The following is a 26,847-nucleotide window of genomic DNA, read 5'->3' on the forward strand; positions in this document are numbered from 1 at the left end:
GACATAAACTTCTCATGATCCTAAGTTTGAGGCATGCTTTCTTTATTTAACACCGATGACTGCTTTGGCAAGCCTTTACTACCTAGGAGCATGTCCATAAACTCCATGGTTTATCAGATTGTCTTTTGCCCTTTGTCACAAAAATTCAAGCTTTTGGGAACCATGACTGGATCATTTCTTCTCATGCTTTTCTTATCTCACTGTCTTCCTGAAGCAAAGACTTTCTCTTTGTCTGGTTCAGCTTATACTGTACCTATTATGGACTCGGAATATGTCTACTATAGTCCATTTCTTTTATCGAGGCAGATTTGCACCGACTCTCAGCGGTGCCCTTATAGCTCGGAAAAGTTTCCTGATCGCTGATTGGTTAGAATTATCTCGTCCAACCAATCGGCGATCAGGGAACTTTTCCGAGATAAAAGGGCACCGCCGCGAGTCGGTGCAAAAATGCATCGCTAAAAGAAATTGACTATACAGTAGTTACATCTCTTCTTATTATCCATGCAGGATATTTCCAAGGGATACACTACTCTACAGTACAATAATCCCTCTGCATACTCATTTCACTTATTGCTCCCTTGGTACGCAACAGATTTATAAATATACTCATAGAGCGAGCGAGCTGGGTTTATTTCTGGCATTCCATGCCTTTTTTCTCTCTGGTATATTTAGCAATAACTAGGCCTTAGAAATGGTGCTATAGGAGTATTTTACTGGGCGACACAGGTTCCTCGCCCAGAAATAGATTTTTCCTTCGTCAAAATCCCTTTTTTGGCTTATAAAAGCTTAAGTTTATTAATATAAAACAAAGGAAAAACTATAAAAATTAAAGAATTATTCCGTTAATTTCTGTATGTACTTCTCAGGTTTTCACGTGGTTAAGTAAAAGTTTGTATACAGATAATATATATATTTATATATTCAGCACCAAAAGGTACAACATGATAGTCCGAAAAGGATTCTAGCCTACAGACTGTTGGTGTACATAATACAGACAAGTGTGGATAGTGTGACATTTACAGGCAAATTTCAGGTTTATACAATAATAAAATACAAAACATGTAATAAGTCTAAATTAACAATGTATAAGAGGTAATTTTATATATAAAACATCTTATGAAAAGTTACAATATACAAAAAATGATAAAACCAGGTAGGACTAGGAATGTGAGCTTCAGAGTTCATTCTGAAACCATCATGCACAATAAAGGCATAGAATATCTCTTTTTGGATAAAGTTTTGATATAGAGAGTGTGCTCATTTTCTTCCAAGATTTACAGGTAATCTGAATTTGATAGTGTTAAAAAGAGTACTCTTCCTATAGTATTTCACTGCTCAAAGAGCATTGTCAAATTACAGTTAGCAATATATTTTAGTTCTACAGTGACCACGTATCTATTGCCGATCAGATGTGAATTCGTGTTTTATAAAGGAATTGTGGTGTAATTCATCTCTCAAACTAGTAGCATTAATCCCACCCAAAAATCCCTCAATACTGTAATAATAGCTTGATTAATCAGAGCACCTGAATTTCTACCTCAACAACCCCCACCACTTGTTTACATCTAGTTCCATACTACTGTTGATAGGTGCTGGAAGTACAACATGGTTACAAAAATATTTCAAAAACTTAAATCTTCTTAGAAATGTACTGCATATAACTTGAAAACAATTTAAGGGTTTCTCCAACCATTCATCACAGATGTTTTTGCCTTGTTAAAACATTAGCTTGACAATGTTGAAACGCTGGCGATGGGGAAAGGCAGCTCGACGTGATTTATATCTAAGATTCCCATTACAAAATCTCTAGTAATTTCTCCTATTTAAAAGGAATGATATAAGGGAAATGCTACGGTATGTTTTCTTTGTATGGTCCTCTGACATTGGCACTATATATATACCTACTGTATATGCTACACTGATTGTCAAGTGACTGAATACTTTGGTAGTGTTGGTACACAAATTCAGATATATATATATATTTATATAATGTATATACACATGCACTTTTCCATATTACAGGGGTACATTCTATACACAATTATTCGCATCACACCCCCAAGGAATCTCAGGAATGTAAAGTGGTCCACATTTATTTTTGATAAATAATACAATAATTACAGGTATTATTTTGGCTAATGACAGTTTTATTGGTACAAAGGTACATACATGTGTAACTTTTGTTCATCTACTTTTTCTTTTGTGGAAGCGCTGTAATAGGGGAGTTTAATACTCCCTTTCTTAAAGTTTTTACAAAAGTTTTTCCTACTGTCTTCACTGATAGTGCAAAGGACTAAATATTTCTTTGTATAATATAAGTAACGATATTATTTATGGAAGTTTGTACAAATTGTAAAGTCTACACTTTACTTTCAGGGCCACAGGCATGGTGCTGGAAACTCTCTCTGATTTTGGTTAAATGTATTGCTGTTGCATGACCAAACACTTTGTTGTACCATTCTGGTGTTCTTCCCCTGCAAAAACAAAAAATATATATGGTTAGTTTAATGAGTTGTTCAATTAAAATTTGTATTTCTGATGTTACAAATTATTATTAAAGTGATCATACAAACCATTATTTTACAAAAGCTTTAATTTTCAATTCACAATGGACTCCTAAATATTGTTGTAATCCAATTCCCTATTCACAAATTGATTTGAAAATCTGATTACTGTACTGTACTAAGATTTCAAACATAGTTTAGTCATTCAGCATAAATACCAGATTGTTTGGAACAGTAATTTAAAATTTTACAGCATTTTCAGTTCTATTCATCTCTGAAAATGATACCAGTTAGTGTGGTGAGGGACAGTGACATCACAGGGTAAAGGTAAGGCTTTTACCATGATGTTTAGTACCTTCCCAGTAACTGAGATCAGTCAACAACATGAGGCCTTCTCACATGTTGAGCTCTTCTCTTTACTCCTTAGTTTGAGTTGATGCTTCACAGTACTGCTCTGAATAATCATTGAGATGCCATTCATCACGTACACACTAATATCGGCTAGCCTTCTTATCAGGGATGGGCTTTTGGCTTTCATGAGAAGTGCCTATGAGTTGCTGTGCCTCACTTAAGTTTTCCTCATCAAAAGCTTGAGCATTTACAGCTTTGTTTCTTAAGGTCATGAGAGGTAAGAGCACCTTGGCCATTTAAGGAGTCAAAAGTTCCAAGTTGTGAAACCTATTTTACTAACGAGGATTTTCTTGAGCAATGCATCAAGACCTCCTCTCTCGTGTGACAAGCCCCAAAAACATCTTTGAACGATGATCCATTATTAATTACACTGGTGGAAGCGGAAAATCATGAAATGTGACGTATGTTCTTCAAGGTACTAATATTTACTTAAGAGAGGCAACCTTGGCTATTATCAGGGAAGCTAGGACCTGCATTGATTGGTATTTAGCACCTCTTCAAGAATTGAAGCTACCCTTCAGAACTTACTTAGGCTGGGTTAGGTAGGGTCATCCTGTACCTGATTGAACAAAATCCTGCGGTCAATGCAGACCCCCTCTACCTTCTGGATCAACAGACTGAATTATTTAAACCAGCAGTATCCAAGAATGACAAGGATCCAGAGGGAGAGTCTGAAGCCTGAGATAATTGACGCTGTAGTTGGTGGCAGTAGCTGTTGCAGGTGAACCTGACAAACCCTAATACGAAGAAAAGGTACTCTACCTTACTCTTTTCGTTGACCAGAACCTGATTGCTTCATCAAACGGCAAACCAGTAGGCCAACTGAATCCTGATAAGGAATACCGTGGCCTCTTGCTTTGTCATGCAGTTGGCACAAGCCGAGGCATATTCCATAAAGAATGCACTAGTGATGGGGACTGCAGTCTTGTTTGTGCGGAAGGAAGCACACATTACAAATAAAGATGTGGAAAGAGGGCAGAAGGAGACAGGAATGATAAAGATACTTTCAACCTAAAAGTCCAGTTTAAATGCTCCAGCTATACAAAGCTTCTGCCATTGACACCCTTATCCTCCTGGCTGTTCAAGTTAAAGGAAGGTAAGGGATTGGAGGATTTTAAAGTATTGTCCTAAATATACCTACTGCAAATCTAGGCATTCCCATATAGATGATGTGCTAGAGAAACTTGTGAACAAATGTCTTTCAGGATGTTTACTACTTTCTGACTGACCTGAAATCTGTCAGATCTTGTCCCCAAGCTACAGAAATGGAAACTACAGATAAAAAAGAAGCTCCAACATTTCCAGATGGAAAAGTCAACAAGTAACTGAAAACCAATCATCGATTTCTATACTTGAAACATGTTCCCTAGACAACATTCATGATGGGGATGGTAAGCTGTAAACAATCTATTTCTGTGGACCTGAAGAATCTGTACCTTTTGATGCAATCCATTCATCCTACAGGAAGTCTTCTCTGCCATGTCCTTAGGAGAGTAGTCTGGCAAGTCTCAACAATTGCCGCTTTCTATCCTCCAACACAAGAGAAATACTCTAACACTGAATCGCACTTTCCTCCTTTCGTCACTATCTCTAGATAATAGTATTTCGGAGAATGTTTGGTCAGTCTTCCGAGTAGAGAAAAGCCCTGCTCCGGGAGACTTTCTTCAGGATCAAGTTGGTCTTTCTCCCTTTTGCCATGCCTTATAGATAACGGCATACCAGGATTAGTTTCATCTCGTCTCGCAAAGAAAATGGAATACCAATGACATAACAGCAACAAAAGTCTCCTTTAGATGATCACATCAACAGAGGCAAATAACAGTTTTGGACGAAGAATTTTCTGGTCCTATAATTACACATGCAGACTTTCAGAAATGAAGAACAGTGGACAAGCTAGTTCCTCACGTACAACTCCTTCAGTGACTACACTAATAGTTCCTGAAGCAACGAACATTCATATTACTTTTGGTTATGTTGGAACTAGAATATGGAATAATTTCCCTGGTAACCATCTGACAAACCTAATCACGAGACCTCTTTACCACCAAGGAATACGTTGTTCACAAATTAATGCAAGGAGGGATGGGTTGGTGACCTGAGTATTCAACCCGTCTTGGGGTTATGATCTACGGCCAAATGCTTTCCAAACTACCGTACATCAAACAGTGTTGCATTATGAATAAGATCGGTAAAGTAACTGATGAACGTCAACAATTAGCTCCCTGACCGAGTTAGCTGCAGATGCATTTTTGGGAAGTGAAAATGTGGTACAGCTTGCTTGCCATCCTCATCAAAGCAGGGGTGCTGTATAAGCAGATATGCCCAGTCAACAAGATCACTAGGGGTCGAATGTGATCCATATATCATTGTGTGATGGAGTTTTCTTTCTCTTAGAATAGTTCCATCGCTCGCCTTTCAGTTGAACAAGAAACTTTCAGAATTCTGGTCTTCCAACTCGTGATATTTAAAATTACCACAGATATGCGCAGGTCGACAGGTTAACGCAATTCCTTCATCGTGGTGTGATGGTAAAGCTTCTTTCTCTCCAAGTGTCACCATTGGTAGACCTATAACCCATTCAGTTGAAAAAGCAAAATCCAGTATTTTGCTCTCCAATCCCAGATCATCTTCAGCATTTAAGGGCATCTTCTAACATCCCAGGGGATTTTAGACACGAGCACTCGTTTCCCCGATAACTCTACAGTCAAGTTAAATATCACCCAGATAGCTCCCATACAGTTGCAATGTGAATGGTCCCTACGACCCAGATAGCTTCCATACAGTTGCAATATGAAAGGTGTATAGACCAGCTGCTATCTTTTTACATTTGTTGAGGAAGTTCATCTTCTCTGCAAAGGATATGGCTTAGCCTCAATGCAACTTTCCAACAATCAATTGGAACTGGGACTACTTGCAAAAATCAACAAGACATCTGAGGAGCATGGGGAGTCTTGCCCTCTTGAATAACTCAAGCTGCATGGAACACATCAAGAGACATTACCTGCTTGATCCTATGGGATGGGCAGAAATAAGGGTTTTAACCCGCGAGATCGTCCTTTACTAGCTTAAAACCATGGTAAAGAGAGTTGGAAATGGCATAACTTTCAGCCAATTACAGAGAATGGTAGACTGTCTGTCCTGCAGAACTGCCACCCACCCAGCTTTCTGTCTCTTGCTGGTTTGTAAGTCAACCTCTACTTATTAATGGAGGGGAATGCTAAGTTCATCATCCCCTTCCTTGGCAGATCAGGTGGAAGGGTGAAAGTGCAGAGCGTTGCCCATGCCTTTCTTACAGGAGGAAGAGATTAGAGGTGAAGATCAGGCCGTGGAGGTAGAGTCATGTTCTGTGTCAAATTTTATAAAGAGTGATGGGGTTCAAAGTTGTCATTGCCATAAAGGCAAATGGCTGACTTACTGTTCTTCACTTTGTTCTGCAGGTAAAGGCTGGCAGTCTCCAATAATAATGCCTTACCCAATCTGCTCTCTCTTCCCAACCCAGTTAGTTCACTGATTAAAGTGCCAGGTAGATTACAGGCTTGTCACCTGACAGGAGCACGTTAATCCCGTATATTCCTTCCTCAATTGTCAAATCCTGCGTTGTGGCAAAGTAAGCACCTAAACAGTGGTCAATCCTCTAGGCTGCTTTAGGCCATGGAAGTGGCTTATATGGCATTGTACTCAACAAAGTGCCTTCTTGCTTGAGCCTATCCACCTGGGTCACTCTGCTGTTGGCATGTTCATTTCTGGATTGATGAGTAGCTGAAGCTCCCATCTGATCATTAAAATGATGTAATGGCCATCTAGCTAGTGTTGCAAACCTATTTTTTACTGTCTATATCCACTGGCTGGCACAATAATGTAATTGTGGAGATGGTGCGGAAAGCAGGACATAGGGAATTATCAAAAGCCCCCAAGCAACCTGACCATGGCAACTGTAGGGAAGGCTTCCAACATTTAAAGGTCTCTGAAGCATTGATTGATAGAAGCATTCGTGGGAATCTCCTCTTTTCCTGGCATTGGGGCCAGAATCTGGCATCATTAGGTTGATGATAATGGCCAGGGACTACTCCCTCCTCACTATTAGGTGGGGTGGATGTACCTTGGTAGAATTATCTTTGTCCCTAGAGTAATTGCATACCAGACTGGGTACAGAAGAGGGCATTACCCTGACGAGGAAAAAAATGACGGCTTGGAGGTTGAAGTGACTCAACTCAAGAAGTTGACAAAAGCACTAGGCACTTTCTCCTCTGATGATTCAAGTTTAGAGGGGGGGGGGGGGTGGAATAAGTGGCAGACAGCATAATGGAGGAATATCACACAATAGTCAGTCACTAGATGAAGAGAAGCCATGACGATCACATGAACACAATGTGGTATTCTATGTTGTGGACTGGTGTTGGTATGCAGGAAAATCATGCAATCTAAAAGAAAAGAAGGCAGTAAAGTCAATTGCCAGAACGAGGTAATAAGAAATACATTAGTACAGTACAGTTTGCTAATGAATGGGTGTCCCATCTTTGCTAAAGTTTAATAAGACAATGGTTTGTATTTGTGTAGAACAAATGAAAGTGATAATTTTTTGTGAAAACTAGACTAATTTGAGTTTAATATCCATCAGCTGCTCACGTCATGTGAAAGTAATGTTATATGTCAATAAAAGTTTAGTATGCATAATTAGATAAAACACTAAAAATTTAATAATTTTTTAGCTACAAGCTAACTGATTTTTCACACAAATTAGAAATTAAAGTGTATTTTCCATCTGAATGCCTTTCAGGATCGGGTGAGAGGTCATTAAGAAACCATCCCATGTTTTAAGGACGCATTCAATCTGCAAATTTGTATATGCAGTCTCCTTATCGGGAGTTATGGAATTGCTAACAGAAGATTGAGAAGTTTTAGCTGAATACCAAATGGCCGAGGACAAGATATAGGTGTAGACACTTAACTGGGCTTAGGTGTGATAGCAGCAATTCTCCATATTCAAGCATTCTAAGAACTAATTCATGCATGTATTTGGAGCAGTGAAAAGGTGAGACCACCAAAGCTAAGATTACTCATCAAACCCAAGGAGGGAGAGAACTTTTGTAGTAATAATTAATTTTCTATTAGTAAAGGAAGAGCGAAATAAACGTTGAGTGACATTATTAGTGTTTCAAATCCTGGAAAATTATTGAATGTGGACCATATAAAAAAAAGTGTGCTATATCAGTGACAATTGAACTCAAAGGGAGATAAATGAGTTCATGAAATCAATTACAGGCACAGATGCAACATTGCATTGTTTCAGCCACTATATTCTTGTTCACAGGAAACTTTTCAAATCTTAATAAGGCCAGCAGAAACTGGTGAAACACCAGTTTAAAGACGCAAAAATGTCTGATATAAGATTCGAATAAAGTGAGACCTGAGAAGCTAATAAATTGGGGGATGGAGATCATTGGGACACCGAGATCAAAGTAAAAAGATTTGAAAATTATAGACAGTCAGGCTACACATCTGTGAGAAGGTGGAAAACTTGCAATAATTTTAACATTAGGAGGAACTAATAAATTGATCTAAAATTAGAACAGAAGTATGAAGGAACAACGCAGTTAACCTTATTACCAAAGACGGTGTGATCTGCTAAGATCAAGGTCAAGAACAAAGCAACAACTTTATAGGAAGTATGCTGTAAGGTTTCCCAATCAACTGGATTAAAAGATATGAAAGATAAGGGCGTCTTCATAAATGAACACAATCTGTACAAGAAATAAAAGCCAGCTTTACTGTACCTCATATCAAGTCGTGATATATGCGTTATCCGTGACTTTCCAGACCCACAAGGCTGTATAAGGTATCTTGAAGCCAAAACTATGCCCCTTACTCCACCCACTAAAACTGGCGCATCACTGTGTTCCACAGACGTTTCAACAACAATACAGGTTCCTCTAGCTAAATCACTTCGCCAACATCTGGAGAAAAAAACTTCAATTAGCATTTCAACTTTTACAGAAGTATGCTGGAAAAATTTAAGACAAGAATTCAAGTATGATTAAAGTAAAGATAAATTTAGTTTTTAACATTGTAAATTCTAGTCTACATAGGAATAAGATGCATAGCTTACTATCCAAAACAATTTATTGTAAATATATATGGTTCTTTCCAGTCAGCATTTTTTTTATACCTACCAAAAGATATTTCTGCTATTGATTAACTTGAAATTTTGTCATTGTAGAAATTAATGTAGTGCTGTACATTCAAATAAAGCAGTAAATAACAAAAATTACATAGTCTTTAAATTAAAAAAAAAAATCCTTTTTCTTATCACAAGTTCAACAAAATGAATTAATTTTTAATTTGATGAAATTAAATTTATTGAATAACCATGTATTAAAATTATAATCAAATTTTGCTTTTATTTTTTCATTGCTAAACTGGTAGTCTAGAGTAAAAATGAAAAATTTTTGATTACTGTACTACAGTATATATGATAAAGATATAGATGAATCCCACTTGCTATCTTGTACTGTAACGCAGTGAAAACATGAAGACTGCATGGATTCAGTCACGAAATAAATATCCACAGAAAATTGCATTATGATAACTTACTACTAGAATTCTGTATCAAATTATGGGATTTTGCAGTTTATTTTTTCACTACAGTTTTAAGTACAGCACACCACATTTTATGAAAGTGCCTTGTTGAATACTATGCAGAGAAAAGGAATGCTAGTCTACAGTTTTTCCAGTAATGTATGTAGGAGCATTTTCACAACTTCTAAACTTACCTTAAGACACAATAATCAACAGGAGGGCGAGGAGCCATCGAATTACACATGTACTGGAATACTTCTGCTTGACGATCAAGGCGATTTACAACTCTCCATTTTAACAAAGACTCATCCCACAAATGCCTGCAAGATATAAAAAGATACAATTGTAAACTGATTAACAAATATTAGCCTATAAGAGCAATGCAAAACTTTAAGTAAAATTGTTTGCTATTCAAACATCTATGTATTTACCAAGGCACTTCCCCCAATTTTGAGGAGTAGCTGACATCAAACAGAGGAACAAAAGGGGACCCTTCCTCTCTCCGCTCCTCCCAGCCTGAGGAGGGATTCAGCCGAGTTTGGCTGGTACTGCTTCAACCATACTAATGATTTATATACTGTATAACTTATAAACTTTCAAAATCATATTGATGATATGTATTAACCCTTTTACCCCCAATGTACGTACTGGTACGTTTCACAAAACTCATCCCTTTACCCCCATGGACGTACCGGTACGTCCTTGCAAAAAAAATGTTAGTTTACATTTTTTTTTGCATATTTTTGATAACTTTATGAGAAACTTCAGGCATATTCCAAAAGAATGAGACCAACCTGACCTCTCTATGAAGAAAATTAAGGCTGTTAGAGCAATTTAAAGAAATACAGTATATTGCAAAACGTGCTTGAAAAAAAAACGCCTGGGGGTTAAGGGTTGGAAAGTCCCAAATAGCGTTGGGGGTAAAAGGGTTGATAAGCAATTATAGTGAAAAGGAAGGAAATTAACCTTTCTCTGATAACACGATTCAGAAGTTCAGAGGGTGGCGCTTCAACTTCAGTAGTAGCTCGCCACAGACGTAGAGGATGTCCATCTCCAACTTTTCGATAGAGAATTTCGACGTTTGGATCTGCACAGTTCATGTGAACCCACCCTCGAGACCTGCAAGTACATACATATGGTATAGATGTTGAGACATCATTTTTCCCTTAATATGAACTACAGTATTTATAGACTGCAGAGGCTTTATCCAGGCCTACAAAGTTTACAAATGAAAGTATTATATGAGCAGTTTTAATCACCCAGATCTTATTATCCAAATGAAATGTGATTTAATAGTAAAGATAAAAATATCCTAGTCTTGATCCAAAAGTATGTTGATTTCAATAACGTGAATTTCAACATTTAAGGTTTTATGAAATTAAACCTACTTCTCCCTTGCTTCTTTAAGCAATGACGAGATGCAGGCGTTCATGTAAGATGCCCAGTCCCCATCAGTAGTAGAAGAGATACCAGGAGATCCTACCACACCTAAGTCCTCCAAACAAACTGGCTGACTTTGCTCAAGGTATGTAAAACGGCAATTTGACAGCATTTCCGTTGGCACGCACTGAAGTTGGCTCACCTGGGAAAAGATTGCAATGTTTACAAGGTGAAGTTCAGCTAAATAAATAATCATACTAAAAATATGATACTGTTAAACATTATAAGAAACCTTCTTTCCAAACTATTGCAATTTGCCTTTTAAAAGTTCAATTTTAGAGGATAGATTAATGTTCTTTTACTTTCAAATTAAAATAGTTATGAGTGACTTAATTTTTACCATGTAGAAACTATTAATAGAGGAATAAAAACCCCATTACATTATTATATATAACCTATCTTAACAATACCTTTGATGACTAAAGAACATACAAACAAAACTTGTACCTGTACACAGTGAGACCTTTGCACTCTTAGCAATCATTTTCTAAAACACAAATCTGTTCCCGACATGTGACAAGAATGATCACAGAAGAGCAATTCCCTTAAATAGTCTATGCAGCAATTGCTAACAAATATAAATGACCTATTTAAATCACAAAAAAATTCAAAAAAACCAAAAATCTGACAATCTGGAGAGCAAATATTTACACTACTAGCATGACTTGGAGACTTTGAAGAAGGCGACACAACATGTGAAGCATGTCGCAGCATTGTAGGAAAATGCTAGCTTGGTCTCATTATTTTACTACCCTAGTTATTAATATATTGAAAGGTAAAAAAAAAAAATAGTTGTTTTCCACTTTCAGGGGTTAATATTGACATACCAAGCTTCCAAAGACAAGCAATTTTGAACGTCAGTCGCGTAGTGTATAGAAATAAAATTTTATTAAAATTGTTTATTCAGTAAAAAAGCATGTATGGTTTATCACCTTAAAACAAGCTATCAACTAGTTTATATTCTTGAAATTTTATGTTATTTTTCAAGTTCACGAAAGGCCCAATACTACAAAATTATACTACATTCAAATTTATTTCTTCATTTGCTTTTTTAACTATATCTTTACTGTCTAATCATGTAACATCAAAGAATGACAATCACATTCTTCTCTTGATGCGTACCATTTCCTTAAATCTTTACCAAATAATTTACCTGCTGAATCATTAGAGTAAGGCACTGATGCGCCGCCTTATTCTCGTGGAGATCACGCTGTTCAGGAGTTCCACCTGCCCGCCGTCTTAAAGGACTAGATCCAGATGTACCAACATTCAAGTGGAAAAGGGATGGCGCTAAACATACTGCTAGATTACTTGCGTGCATCTGTTCAGGAAACATAGTATTTATAAAGACTTTTGATATGTAATGCAACAAAAAGTTAAATGAAGAATTAAGATTTATCAAATGTGACACATCTACTATTAATTTCTTGAATAGTTAATAACTTCTGTTACGGTCCTACAAGAATGACCAATGAGTGCAGAAAACTTTACTAAAAATATCTAAAGAACTTTAAACTTTCAGCGAGAGTGAATACATATTTCACTAGAAACATATTTGACTACCTCCTGATATGTCATTCAACTGGCTGATAATTTTGAAAACTCTAACAACAAATAAAAGATAACCATGATGTACATCTATATTTGCATACCTGATTATGGTGAGAGTTTGCAGCAACATCTGCTAAAAAGGTAAGTAAGGCCATGAGAACCTCTCTGTTCTCATCTGGTAACAAGAGAACTGCACACTGCAAGGCTTCTAGCCTATGTTCTACGGGTAAATCTGTAGGGAAAGATAGCGGTTAAATGCATATGATTACAGAGTAAATGTGATATTGGTTTTCTAATGCAAATTACCATACTCCCAATTCATGGCCATCAAAAGATTATAAAAATATAACTCAGAGTTAATTAACCCTTTTACCCCCTATGGATGTACTGGTACGTTTCACAAAATTTATCCCTTTACCCCCATGGACGTACCGGTGCATCCTTGCAAAAAAAAACTATTTACAATTTTTTGCATATTTTTTATATCTTTAAGAGAAACTTCAGGCATTATTCAAAAGAATGAGACCAACCTGACCTCTCTATGACAAAAATTAAGGCTGTTAGCGCAATTTAAAAAAAAAATATATTGCAAAATGTGCTTGAAAAAAAAAAATAAACACCCGGGATTAAGGGTTAGAAAGTTCCAAATAGGGTTGGGGGTAAAAGGGTTAAAAGTTATGTAAAATGGAATTATGTACCAGAGGGTAATTGACATTAACATATATGCATTGTGAGATCAGAGCCACTTCAGAATCAAAATCAAAACTTTATCACGATCTTCTGGTTGGTACTTACACTGGAAAATTGCTATGAACATTTCTGAAAGCTTGTTTGTAAGAAGAACTTCAGGTAACTCTCTGAAATACGTTTTAACCATGTCTGCAATGTCGCACACACCAAAACTGGAGTATTGTATATCTTCGCCTAGTTCATGGAACTCTCTTAATTTCTGAATGCGAGACCTAACTCCAGGCTTTCTGAAAATACCAACCTGAAAAATCAAAACAGTTATTAAAGGTCTCTGCAAAAAAAATACTAGGTAAACTTTCAAAATTATCTTTGCCAGATTTAGTAAAGCGAATTTGTTTTCAGAAAAGTGTTCAAGTAATTAGTCATAACGAGGGACTAGGAAATACTATTTAAACCACTTAAGCAGAATCACAACATACTTGATCTAAACTAGAGGTCCTGAGATATTGCAGAGCAGCCTGGATGCCAGGGGGCACTGGCTGACCTGTTCGTTGAGCGATCACTAAGAGAGGCACGCCAAAGACTTGTCTGTCTCGATAATCAGGAGACTTTATTTTGCGCATAAACTTTGGTAATTCCCAGTTCCAACCGCTACGGTTGCTTGGACAGTAGCGTTCCATGAGAGCTGTAAGTCTGCAATAGATTGATTTTATTGTTTAAGTTGTAGATGCATTGGTAAAAAATAACAAAGAAAAAAAATAACAGCATTGTCGTGTTCTCATACAAAATATTAGCGTACAAAATTGTCACTAACCTGAGAAGTGCTCTCTTTCGCAAATGCAGCATCTGACCACAGCTAAACCCATTGATCTGAGTGCCTTGTTGCCTTGTTATTGGTTGATAAGATTTTCTATTAAAACTATGCCATCGGTCTACCGTTATCCTGAAATGGTACAGCATATGATTACAAATGAACTACAAGCTAAACATTAATACAAACATACTGTGAACAAAACAAACTAAAGAACGGTTTTAATCAACTGGCCTGACAATATACAGTATATGGTACATCATTTGTATTACATTATAATATACAGTACTATACTGTACTGTACAGTGCTTCTACTTATACTGTATCTTTTTAGTAAATTATAGTCTACATTCTATCTTAACCTCCTTTTAACATTTCAATAAGCATAATTCTCACACATCTTCAATCCTTTTCTATGATCAAGCTTTATTCTCATATGAATGAGAATAAACATGGTATTATATATGAGTTCCTCAGCTATTTCTTACAATACATATTTCCTTCAATTTTACTTATATCTGGCTTCCTGTTTTCATTAGGTTTTTAATCGCCATATAAAATCATGAAGAAAAGTACAGTAGGTAAATCATGGTTGGAGAACGAGACAAAAAGTATGAGATGAAAAAAAGGTAGGTTTTTTCTTACTACATTATGAAAGGTAAACTTTTTAAAATAATTTGCCTACACAAAGAATCTTGCTTTGTTTTGAGCATAATTAATTTATTGATCTGTATTTATGACTGTCTTTTCTAAAGAACTTTTTTTCACAAGACTATTTTGTAGTGCAAGTAATATGCGATGAGATTACAACAAAATTTATAGCTATAATATTGTACTGACAGGTAATGTTATTACTGTTCTTAAAATATTCTATTTTGATTGTTTATTATTTCTATAGGTGTTTGTTTATTTCCTAGTTTTCTTTCCTCGCTAGGTTATTTTTCCTTTTTGGAGCCCTACGGCTTAGAGTACCTTGCTTTTCCAACTAGGGTTATAGCTTAGCTTGTAATAATAATAGTAATAATAAACCTGTGAAGATTAAAACTTGTCAACTGTGTCTTTGTATCCAGAAAAACTTGTCAACTGTGTCTTCGTATCCAGAAAATACCCAATGAACTATTTTATCTTTAGGGATACTGCAATTTCATACCGGACAAAATCGAATAATGTTTCCTTACCTTCTTGGCTCTTCAATTTCTTCATCATCATGAGTTGAAGGTAATGGAGAATCTCTACTCTCCACAGTACATTCACTGCTGCCAGAACCCTCGTGTGCACTGGCTTCTAAAAAACGGAAATAGAACAACGCTTACTAATCTATTTGCAAGTCATATTATGGTATGTACAGTAATTATCATTCATAGTACAAGTACTATAGTATCAATAATATTCAATGTATATATAAGATTCCAGTAATAGATTATAGAATAAACACCTAACACATAGATAGACTTTTGCATGCAAATATTCACATTGTTCTTAGATAAACAGCATAAACATTAAAAGAAAGGTTCACTTGATCTCCCTTGCTATACTAGTTTAAAGTTCATCCCATTAGTAATCTTGCTAAACCCCGTTTTTTAAACGAAGAGGATTATCTCTGGATATCTCTCCATAGATTTAATTCCAGTAAGATAATCATAAAATCAGTACATTAGTGACCGTCTAATTTGTCAACCACGAAGAAATAAAAAAAATGATACTTTTACAAAACACTTTTACAAAACAGAAGACAGATTATGCATAGCTTTAAAATATAGTGAACTACAAAAATACAAAACATTAACATACAACTGTGTGATGTGCTTAAAAACCACATTGTATTTCAAGATTACTTGCGAAGTGAATGCAGATCAACATGTACTAATGTAAATTCTGCAATATTATTAGCCTGAACGGCTTTAAATACTGTATGCTAAAATCTCAAACAATTACGCTAATACTGTCTCTTGCAATGTAAATGATTAAATATTTCAATAACCCATTCTGAATTTAATTTCAAGTACAGTAATGTATTAAGGTAGCTATTCACAAACGGAATATTAAATAATGTAAACAGGAAAACAGTAATGCCACATTACAAAAAATTTGAAATATGAAAAAGAAAGGTTCCGACAAGACATACCAGAATCCATGACTTCCGGCTGGTAATCATGATAACTTTTGTTGCATATTATTAATGGAACATTATCGTACACAGAATGCCTCTCGTCGTCTGGACTTGGCAAAGGCGAGACATTCTCGTCATTTTTCTCCCCACCTATAAAGTGGAAAATAAACAAAAGAAAAAAAAAATCACCAACCGGAATAATTGACCTTAAGGTAAAACTAGATTTCTAGGCATACAATATTTCTAAAGTAACACATACATTTTAAATATTGGCAACTATCCTAATAAAAAAAACTATGGTATACACAGCTTTAAAAAATTACTTAAATATATAAACAGAATTTCTAATAAATCTCTATTATGTTCACAAATACGGTTTCTGTCAAAACTACTGCATTCAAGATTCAAGAGCAAAAATATCCAAATTCCAAAATTTAATAAAGGAAAAAGTAAATGAAGGAAATTAATAACTACCTCCTCTAATACTAGCAAGGAAATTTTCTCTGGCAGCTTGAGATTCCTTGCCATACGTAAGGGAACCAGTGTGGCGGAGATGAGCAGGTCTTGACTGACGTCCAGAGCTGCCTTTGTTAGGATGCTTTTCTGAATGAACCGGTGAGACCTGCAAAATTAATTCATGGGTTAGTTCAGTTCAGATCGTATTCACTAGAGGCTTCTCTCAATGCTTCTTTTTCTGCTGTACTTTAGCCAAATGCTGAGGAAAATCATTGTAACTTTAGCCCACACACTTTACAAAACTCATCAATTCAATAATTTTGCCTCATGTCTGTACTTACATTATACAGTATATGAGATTTCATTATTGCAGAACACTTTGTTCCTGAATATGTATAAAACATATTTTGAAAGCTTACATGGTTTCAAACCAGGCTTTCTATAGATAAATATTTGGTCATACATGGATATGACCCACATACATATCTGGTTAACCAATTACTGTATTTCAAAATTACTTATTACAATCACAGTAATGGGTGTACAATTTGAAAAATATTGCCCTACTTTGATTTGCAAAATATCACTTTGTAACAACATAAAAATTTGGGTTTTGCCCAAAAAGATTTAGAAAAGGAGAATACTGTCACCTTGATATCTCAAGATAATAAAATTGGGTTTATATTGAAAATTTACAGGCTTCAACCTATTGTAAATTTAATAAAATATATTCAAGAACAAGAAAATAACATTAAATATCAGTGAAACAGGAGGCCATATTTCCTGTCTCATTTAACCGATTCCTCCATCTGATACTTACTTGATTACTTTGTGTCATTTTATTTGAATTCGCATCTGTAAGGTAGTGCCTCCAAGTAGGGGGTGAACACTCCGAATCACTATATGCTCCTCCACCACCACCGCCACCACAACTACCCCCACCGCTTCCTTCAACTCCATGAGCACTACCTCCACGTCCCCAAAACCTTCGTCTCCTTCGACCTCTGAACAACGGTGTAGAACTCTGAGACTGGTCAGAAGCTAAAGATGAAGAATCCTGAAAGACAAAAAAGACAGTACAGGATTAACTTATTTTTGTAATAGTATTCTCGTGTTAAGATTTAACTATAATGCATTTTTTTAGTAATGGTATTAGATATAACAGTATTAATGAAAAAATATAAATACTTTTATACCCTTTCATTCTTGGTTCCAGTCTTAATTTCTAAATGGTGCGAGCATTAACGCAATTCTACTATACTTCCTTTTAGAGGAAATGAAAACTATTTGGAAATATAAATACCGATATCAATAGCAAAAGTCTCTCAAGAAAAGAAAATAAAAAACTAACTATCAAATAGTTAGATGAAGGGGGAAAACTTCTGGAGGAAAATGTAAATGATGGTTCATTAAAATGAAAATGATTATTACAACTAGCCATTATGATGGATTTCCTGTACAGTATCTGTCCAATCCTAGATAAAAAAATATCCAACAATGAAAAGCAAAACAGGTTACAAACTACATAACACGCTTTTTTCTACACATGGCTTTGAAAGCAACACGGACCGGAATCAACCTATCTTCACTAACCTCTCCTGGGGTCGACTGTCGGAGCTCCCTTGGGTGAGAGGTGCCGGTGGTCACAGTGCCTCGAGCAGAAAGGTCAGGTGATGCCTCCGGGGATATATCTACACAACCCAACTCCGCCACCCGTGCTTGCATGTGTGCTTCATCAACCAGCTGTTCATAGGTGTAGGTTTTTTAAGCTATTTAAGTTCAATCAACTCAAACACAATTGTAAAGCAAATACTACAGTATATGGCTGATGTGAAAACTACAAGAAAGCAAAAGGAAATATACAAATAGATCACAAAGCAAATCATACCTTTGGCCCGCTTATGACAACACCATCTCTATTCTGCCTTTTCTTTTTCTTATTTTTGAGAGACTCCATTCTTCGCAGAATGGCTTTGGCCCCATCTCGAAGGCGCTCTGAGCCAGACCTCTTGAACTGGCCAAGAAGGGCATCATCAGGTACTTCCAAACCTCTGGATTCACCTGACTTATCACCAACTGAAATAAAGAAACAGATTAAGTATGGCAGCCTTAATTAGTTATTTTTTTGTTTCATGACATACAGTAGTTCCTTGAAAGTCATTCAGAATGATACCTCGTTACAACACCCAAATAAAATATGGAATTTACGACAGTTATTAATAATCTATGTCATATGTAATTTTAAGTCTGACTTTCCTCTATTGTAATGAAGGTTATGCTAAACTGACTTTCCAGGAGACAAGGAAAAGATTAACTGATGAAAAATACCAGAGGACTATCAATTTCTGCGGCAAAGACAGATCTTTATAAGTAGGATAGTATTCCTTAGGGGGCTGGGAACCCCCTCTCCTGTATAAAAAATCCTGTGAGACAGCAGTGACGCAGTTCCGGTAGGCCCTGCTGCTTCCTCCGGTGCCTTAGATGACCGAGGAGGTAGCAGCAGTAGGGGACTCAGCGGTATGAAGCTTCATTTGTGGTGGAAATGTGGGAGGTTGGGCTGTGGCACCCTAGCAGTACCAGCTGAACTCGGCTGAGTCCCTGGTTAGGCTGGAGGAACGTAGAGAGTAGAGGTCCCCTTTTTTGTTTTGTTTCTTGTTGATGTCGGCTACCCCCAAAATTGGGGGAAGTGCCTTTGGTATATGTATGTATGATGTATATATGTAGTATTCCTTAAGAACAAGTATCAGGAGAAGTTTTATTTGCAATGCAGAAACAAAAACAGAGAAACAATCAAGAGTTTTATAACATTACTACATGTTGTTAAAAATCCTACCTGTTGGGGATCGTTCGTGGACAATCCTGGACCACCTTCTGTTGTGTCTCTGGAACTTCCAGTTTCCGGACAGTGCACACTGCTGTTCCTCATCGTCGGATTCCTCGGTCTGTTAGGATAGAATTTGAGGTAATTTTGGGGTCTACAATAAAGCAATGCACATATTCCATTTAACTATACGAGCGCTGTACTCAAAATAAAATAAACTCCCAGGCAAATCATGCATTACATGTCAAGAATTATTTGTACCAAAGGATGAAAATATCAATATTCCATCCCAGTAGCTTCTGAAATAATACCTGTCCTTGAACAAGCAGGAGAAATGTTTATCTTGAGCAAAACCAGAAATAGAATGGGAAATAATCAGAGTCATCAAGTTACCTATCCAGCAGTAAAAATGCGTTAGTGACGTATAATGTAGGGTAAAGGTATAACAAGGCATTACACGACTCCTCTCCCATCCACATCTTTTAACAATTTCTCTCGTTGATTGAGGGGAAAAACGTGTGGGTAAACTACTCTACACTATATGCAAGATTAACATTGAAAAAAAAAATGGAAAATAATAGGCTCTGAAAACATTAAAGTGATAAACATGAGACAGAAAATACAATACTGTATTAAGGCTTTCAAGAGTTAACGGAAGACTCTCGTTTTCCAAGTGCTTCCATAATGTGGGTTTGACAATGAAAGAGCAATATGAGGTGTGAAATGCTGAATGCCTTGGAATGCATACTATAAAATGACTATAGCTCCTGTAGAGAGTAAGGTTCCCCTGCAGTATAGGATTAGAAAAGCAGCCCCCCAAAGTAAAGTATCAACGAGTACTTATGATTCGAAATGACCCAATATTTCCAATACTATTACACTATGCGGAGCCTTTGTATAATGACGGGCAAGAACACGTGTATAAAATAGCTTCTAACCTAAACTTACCCACCTAACCTAACCTACAAGACATATAGTTTATCACCTACTTAAACGACATGGGGGGCTAATACTTCCCTGTGAACCCCCTTAGACTGCTGTATTCATACCGATAGGGTTGAAAATAGGGGAGTTATGGGGTATGGCCTTCATCATAAATATAAAACCCACTAGGCAAATATATTAATATAATACATTTCCCAATTTGGTTGAATCCAAAACTTTACCAATTTCAATGTCTAAGCAATGTTAAATTGTGCTCTTTAAACACAAGCCAAACATATACCGTACATATTGCAAAACTGTCACAGAAATTTAATGAAATTAAATAAAATCTCAATCAATCATAAAAATTAAGTTTGACCCGGGAATCTGGTGGTAGCGTCCTTGCCTGGCGATAGCCAGACTGGAGTTCCAAGTCCCGCTCAAACTTGTTAGTTCCTATGGTCGCTGTAACCTCACCATCCTTGTGAGCAAAGGATGTGTGATTTGGGGGAGCCTATAGGTCTGTCCGCCGAGTCACCAGAAGCCATTGCCTAGCCCTCCTTGGTCCTAGCTTGGGCGCTAATCATATGTAATATGGTCAGTCTCTCGGGCATTGTCCTGCTTGATAGGGCCATGTCACTGTCCCTCGCCTCTGCCATTCATGAGCAGCCTTTAAACCTTTCAAACCAGGAAAACAGCCATTAAAGTAAATAGCTCACCTTATTTTTCCTCGCAGAATCGAGTCTTATTTTTGCACACTTGTTGAGGGCCCGGAGCCTCCTGAAGAGGGCCTGCAGAGAGTCCCGGTCGAGGAAGGCGTGATCACGTTCAACACACACCAAGTCCAAAGGAAACTGTAGCTCTGGAAATGTGGAAATAATGTAAATGTTCGAATACCAGCGAACTTGACTCGAGCTACGGCGATTTATGTAAACAATACTCTTCTTCTTCTTCCCATTTCTATATAGGATCGCTGTTTCTAGTTTGCAATATATATATATATATATATGTGTGTGTGTGTGTGTATATATATATATATATATACACACACACACACACATATATATATATATATATATACAATTTCATTAAGCGTTTAGCAATAGATAATGGAGGATCAAAATCACCAAAGTAAAAGTATATTTTGCAATAAATTACGTACCATTACACTTATGACATCTAAAAATGAACAAAAATAAGTCCGGATTGTTACATTTATTATTTTTTCTATCCTTTACTATTCATAGCCTTTCTTCGATAATCTTTATACAAAACAAGCCATCTAACACTGGTCCTATTAAGTCATTGCTGCCCAGAAAACAGATGAAAATCAGAAAACAAATAGAATTCAGAAAACATAAAATCTATCGAAATCCTACTTTTTTTCTAAGATAACACGCAAGAAAACTAACCAAAGCAAATCAGATTTATACATATAATATAAATAGATTGATACATATAAAAATAAACATACATGCACATTAGGTAAGCAGTTAATTCTTACCTTCGTACATCTGAGCATACTGTGGAAATCCAGCCGCCCTCAGCCATTTGCAGGCTTCGATAGCTTCTAGCTCTGTAACAAAAAGAAAGAGGGAAATTATGACCGAATTTAAGATTTTAAAAGCAAAGATAAAAAATCATTAGTACACAAGATGCATGATGGATATGAGTAAATAAATAGCTATTTGATAAATGAATCTATATACATAATAATACATGTACATACTGTACGGTGCTAGACACATTAGATTATTATTATTATTATTATTATTATTATTATTATTATTATTATTATTATTATTATTAGCTAGGCTACAACCCTAGTTTGAAAAGCAGAATGCTATAAGCCCACAGGCTCCAACAGGGAAAATAGCCCAGTGAGGAAAGGAAAATAAGAAAATAGAATATTTTAAGAGTAACAACATTAAAATAAATATCTCCTATATATATATATATATATATATTATATGTGTGTATATTTTAAGAGTAAAAACATTAAAATAAATATCTCCTATATAAACTATATATATATATATATATATATACCTTGGTACTTGTATGGTAAAAACCTTGCGTAAAATAACAGTTTAACAGCAATATTCTCATAAGATTGAAATACTAGTTAGAATAGAAGATAAAACAAAACCTATATTACAGGTATTCACTTTTGGTATTCTAAACAGCCCTTCATCAAAAAATCCTTTCGACAGTTAAACACAAAGCAAGTAAATGAAGTCAAAATGGACATGATCATACACACACAACACACACACACACACACACACACACACAAGTAAATAAAAGAAGAGGGCATCAGATCTCTCTTCACGACCGCCTGTTATCACTTCAATCTCTTCCTTTTCTCTCGGTGTTTCTTTGCTTTCTCATTCCTCGCACTCCTTTGTTCTTTTACGCCCTTAATAATCCTTCTACTCCTCAAAAATCCTTTCCTCCTCAAATATCCTTTCCTCCTTAAAAATCCTTTCCTCCTTGAAAATAATTTCCTTCCTCAAAAAATTCTCTGCTCCTCAAAGATCCTTTCCTCCTTAAAAATCCTTTCATTCTTAATAATCCTTTCCCCCTCAAATATCCTTTCCTCCTCAGAAATCCTTTCCTCCTCAAATATCCTTTCCTCCTCAGAAATCCTTTCCTCCTCAAATATCCTTTCCTCCTTAAAATCATTTCATCCTTAATCATCCTTTCATCCTCAATAATTCTTTCCTCCTTAAAAAACCCTTTCCTCCTCAATAATCGTTTCCTCCTTAAAAATCCTTTCCTCCTCAAATATCCTTTCCTCCTTAAAAATCCTTTCCCCGTTAAAATCATTTCATCCTTAATAATCCTTTCATCCTCAATAATCCTTTCCTCCTTAAAAATCCTTTCCTCCTCAAATATCCTTTCCTCCTTAGAAATCCTTTCCTCCTTAAAAACCCTTTCATCCTAAAAAATCCTTTCCTCTTTAACCCCCCCCCCCCACAAGGTAATATATGAGAGAGTGGATCATAAAGTGGTGGTTCGAAGCTGAATATTCTTTTATTTCCCTTTTACACAACATAAAAAAAAAAAACCTTCCATCCTATAGGATACATCTTCAAAGGAACCTCCTTACAAAGATGTAGTTTCACAGGATATAAGGATCTCTGGAAAACTATGATATATAATTTTTATATATCTGTATCAATAAAATCTGGAAGTTTCTTTGAGTTGCTTTTCAGATATAAATTAAATAATTATGACCCTTTGTAACAACATACATGTCATTCCACTGTCTAAAATTAGAGTTCTCTTGCTTGAGGGTACACTTGGGTAATCTGTCTCTCTCTCTCTCTCTCTCTCTCTCTCTCTCTCTCTCTCTCATAATCTATACCTTGGTAGGTTTATTCGGTGCTATTATAGTATGCTATCTACCGCCGATTTTGCTATCTACCACCCCTCTCTGAAATTTTGGAATTGGTTTATTATTTTGTTTATGAGACCCCAATTAACACTACTTTAAAATTAACTGGGAAATCACCTAATACTGTCACTAATTGGTTTAATGTGTCTGGAAGTGTGTAGTGTGGTGGTTTCAATTGGAAAGTTCTGAGAAAAGGCGAAGATGTATTTCCCGCTTTCTTGAATGATGTAAGATATGTTTACAAGCAGTAGTAGAATAAATTTTTGATTGAATATTTTTCATAGATTATTTTCTTTCAGTTTTGTAATCTTTGATTTTTCATTTGAATAACTTGTAACATTGTTGTATGATGAGCTATGAATAATTTGTAAAAAAAAGTTTCCCTACAAACTGCTTATAATTATGCACTCATGTTGTCCAGCCAATAAATATTAATAAACTATCATTAAAGTCCAATGAGGATAACATACTGGTGGTAAGTAATCTGTTTGATAATCCTCATCAAACAGGAGGATTAACATTGACGGTAGATAACAAACTTTGTGGTAGATACCATACTATAATAGAAATTCGACGGTAGATAGCATACTATAATAGCACCGTTTATTCTCTATATCTCTCATAATCTTCTATACCTCTCTCTCTCTCTCTCTCTCTCTCTCTCTCTCTATACCTTGGTAGGTTTATTTTTTATCTCTCATAATCTTCTATACTCTCTCTCTCTCTCTCTCTCTCTCTCTCTCTCTCTCTCTCTCCTGTTTTATTGAGGATTTTATAGTTTATATATGAAAGATCTTATTTAATGTTAACGTTCTTGGTATATTCTATTTTAATAGTCTATTACTTCTCTAGTGTTTTTTTTTTTATTTCCTTTCCTCACATTACCAATTTTTTACACATTGAAACTTCGGTTACTATTATCATTATTATTATTATTATTATTATTATTATTATTATTATTATTATTATTATTATTATTATTATTATTACTTGCTAAGCTACAGCCCTAGTTGGAAAAGCAGGATGCTATAAGCCCAAGGGCCCCAACAGGGAAAATAGCCCAGTGAGGAAAGGAAAAGAGGAAAATAAAATATTTCAAGAAGAGTAACAACATTAGTTACTATCATTATTATTATTATTATTATTATTATTATTATTATTATTAATCTAGGCTACAGCCCTAGTTGGAAAAGCGGGATGCTATAAGCTCAAGGGCTCCAACGGGAAAAAATTAGCCTGGTGAGGAAAGCTAATAAGGGAATAAAAAAAACTACAAGAGAAGTAATGAACGACTTAAATAAAACATTTACAGAACAGAAACCACATTAGAATAAATCTTTCATTAATAAACTATAAACAAACCTCAAACAAAATCAAGAGAAAGAGAAATGAGATAGAATAGCGTGCCCAAGTGTACCCGTAAGACATTTAAAATACACTAAAGTAATTCACTTGATAAACAGAAATCACAAGACAGATCTGGTTCTCCAACACCTTTCTTGTCCCCATGAAAGCCTTGGGCAGCGGAATACCCCATCCCAATAAAAACGCCTGGGTCAAATGGCCGAAGAGAAATTCTTAGCCAATTTCAAGGTTGTTAAGAGGCACAGCAGGTGTGTGTAGCGACATCCCCTTTCTTCAGGGAGGAAGGGAGATCACGGGAAAAAGGGTTTTTTACAAGGGAGGCAGAGGGCCTTAGGTACCATCTAGGCACGGTCCAGATATACCAGGTCAGCGTACCGATTTTAAGCCTCTTCTGCGCACCTACGTCATCTGAAGGGGCTTAGTGTTGGCGAGACCCATTAAGAACGTAGATCTATCACACATTCAATGTAAATAAAACAACATTTTACCTTTGGAAAATATTTTACTAAGTTCCACCTTTAATTTTTTTCTTAGGGCCTCCCTGCATGGTTGTCCTTGAGGTTTTCTATAATTATTAAGATATCGCATTCGAAAATATACCGATATCTTAACAAAAAAAGCAATAACATCGTCAGGAACTTCAATACCAGACTGTTTTATATAGACCTTGCAACTAGGGTACCATGGTATTCCACTGACTTGGGTTACCAGTTCTCTTGCTTGAAGGTACACACTCAGGCACAATTTTCTCTCTTATTACTCTTCATCTTGTTTTGTTAGTGTTTTTTTATGGTTTCTATAGGAAATATTTCAATATTACTGTTCTTAGAATATTTTATTTTTCTTTGTTTCCTTTCCTCACGGGGTTATTTTCCCTGTTGGAGCCTCTGGGCTTACAGCATCCTGCTTTTCCAACTAGGGTTGAAGCTTAGCAAGTAATAATAATAATAAAATAATAATAATAAGAGATAGTCGGGAGAAGTTCTCAAATCAACCTCGCGGAAATCGAAAAAAAAAAAAAAAAAAAAAAAAAAAAAAAAAAAAAAAAAAAAAAAAAAAAAAAAAAACTACTACTTTGCATCGTTGACAGAAAGTAGTAGTCAGTTTTATGTCCCTACAACCCTAGAATACTACCGCCCCTCTCAAGGGTCCCCACAAAGGGGGCGCGGTCAATAAGGGCAAAAGATTTAGTTGGCCGCCTCTGGTAGTGAACCTGTTCAAGAAATGACCCTTTTTTAGAGGAAAAAAACATCTAAAAGGAGACACAGACACACAAACATCTTTACGCCAAAAACATCATAAGGTTTTTTGGATTTTTCAAATAACGTTACTAACGTTTAAGATACTGAACCAAAATGAACCAAAATATCTAAAAGAATGCCTGATAAAACTAGAACTAGAAACAAATGTTACCATAAGACACATGAGTAAAAAACATAGGCTATCTGAACCAAGAACAAATAGTAAATTTGGTGAAAGGGCTTTTAGCTACTGTGCGCCTAGACATTATAATAAACTGCCAACTGAAATGAAGGACCTAAAGGGAGCAATTGAATTTAAGAAGAAACTAAAGACATTACTTTTCACAGGATCATATGATTTGGAAGATGCTACAATCAAAGAATTGTATAAGTTATAATGAAAATGTTTCGTTAGATGATTAATATGGACCCGACCGAGTAGTAGATCACTCGATTTCAGTGGAGGGTTGGATTTAAACCCAAAACACGTAAAACAAGTAAAACATAAAATGCGAAGGAAACAGTCAAACGTTTTACAGAGCAAACG

General features: G+C 35.8%; 1 protein-coding gene and 1 long non-coding RNA gene across 3 annotated transcripts in view; one reads left to right on the forward strand and one right to left on the reverse strand.

The window, feature by feature from the left end:
• Positions 1 to 9,183, forward strand: part of LOC137641438 (uncharacterized) — a 53,892-nt gene extending 44,709 nt beyond the window's left edge. For both annotated transcript variants that reach the window (XR_011044518.1, XR_011044517.1), the window contains exons 3-4: positions 2,377 to 2,498; positions 7,693 to 9,183. This is a non-coding gene — a long non-coding RNA (uncharacterized lncRNA). The remainder of the gene's footprint in view (positions 1 to 2,376; positions 2,499 to 7,692) is intronic.
• LOC137641437 (rho GTPase-activating protein 7-like) lies at positions 1,269 to 21,873 on the reverse strand. The gene is made up of 19 exons (XM_068373976.1): positions 21,799 to 21,873; positions 21,014 to 21,156; positions 19,383 to 19,491; positions 18,438 to 18,625; positions 18,143 to 18,292; positions 17,370 to 17,606; positions 16,568 to 16,715; positions 16,109 to 16,243; positions 15,162 to 15,267; positions 13,987 to 14,115; positions 13,652 to 13,865; positions 13,278 to 13,473; positions 12,584 to 12,714; positions 12,085 to 12,252; positions 10,880 to 11,073; positions 10,458 to 10,610; positions 9,686 to 9,811; positions 8,690 to 8,869; positions 1,269 to 2,474 (listed from the first exon to the last, which is right to left on the reverse strand). The coding sequence occupies exons 1-19, from the start codon at positions 21,806 to 21,808 to the stop codon at positions 2,360 to 2,362; spliced, it is 2,832 nt and encodes a 943-aa protein (XP_068230077.1). The 5' UTR covers positions 21,809 to 21,873; the 3' UTR covers positions 1,269 to 2,359.
• Positions 21,874 to 26,847: the final 4,974 nt, after the last annotated feature.

This window comes from Palaemon carinicauda, chromosome 5 (assembly GCF_036898095.1).
Source record: "Palaemon carinicauda isolate YSFRI2023 chromosome 5, ASM3689809v2, whole genome shotgun sequence".
Classification (NCBI taxonomy): domain Eukaryota; kingdom Metazoa; phylum Arthropoda; class Malacostraca; order Decapoda; family Palaemonidae; genus Palaemon; species Palaemon carinicauda.

Excerpts from the sequence above, each read along its gene's own strand:
- LOC137641437 (XM_068373976.1), bottom strand. Across the intron at positions 12,715-13,277 it reads GTTCATAGCAATTTTCCAGT|ATTTACCCGTAGAACATAGG; the intron begins GTAAGTACCAAC and ends CTTTCCCTACAG. Across the intron at positions 9,812-10,457 it reads AATCGTGTTATCAGAGAAAG|GCATTTGTGGGATGAGTCTT; the intron begins GTTAATTTCCTT and ends TATATCTTGCAG.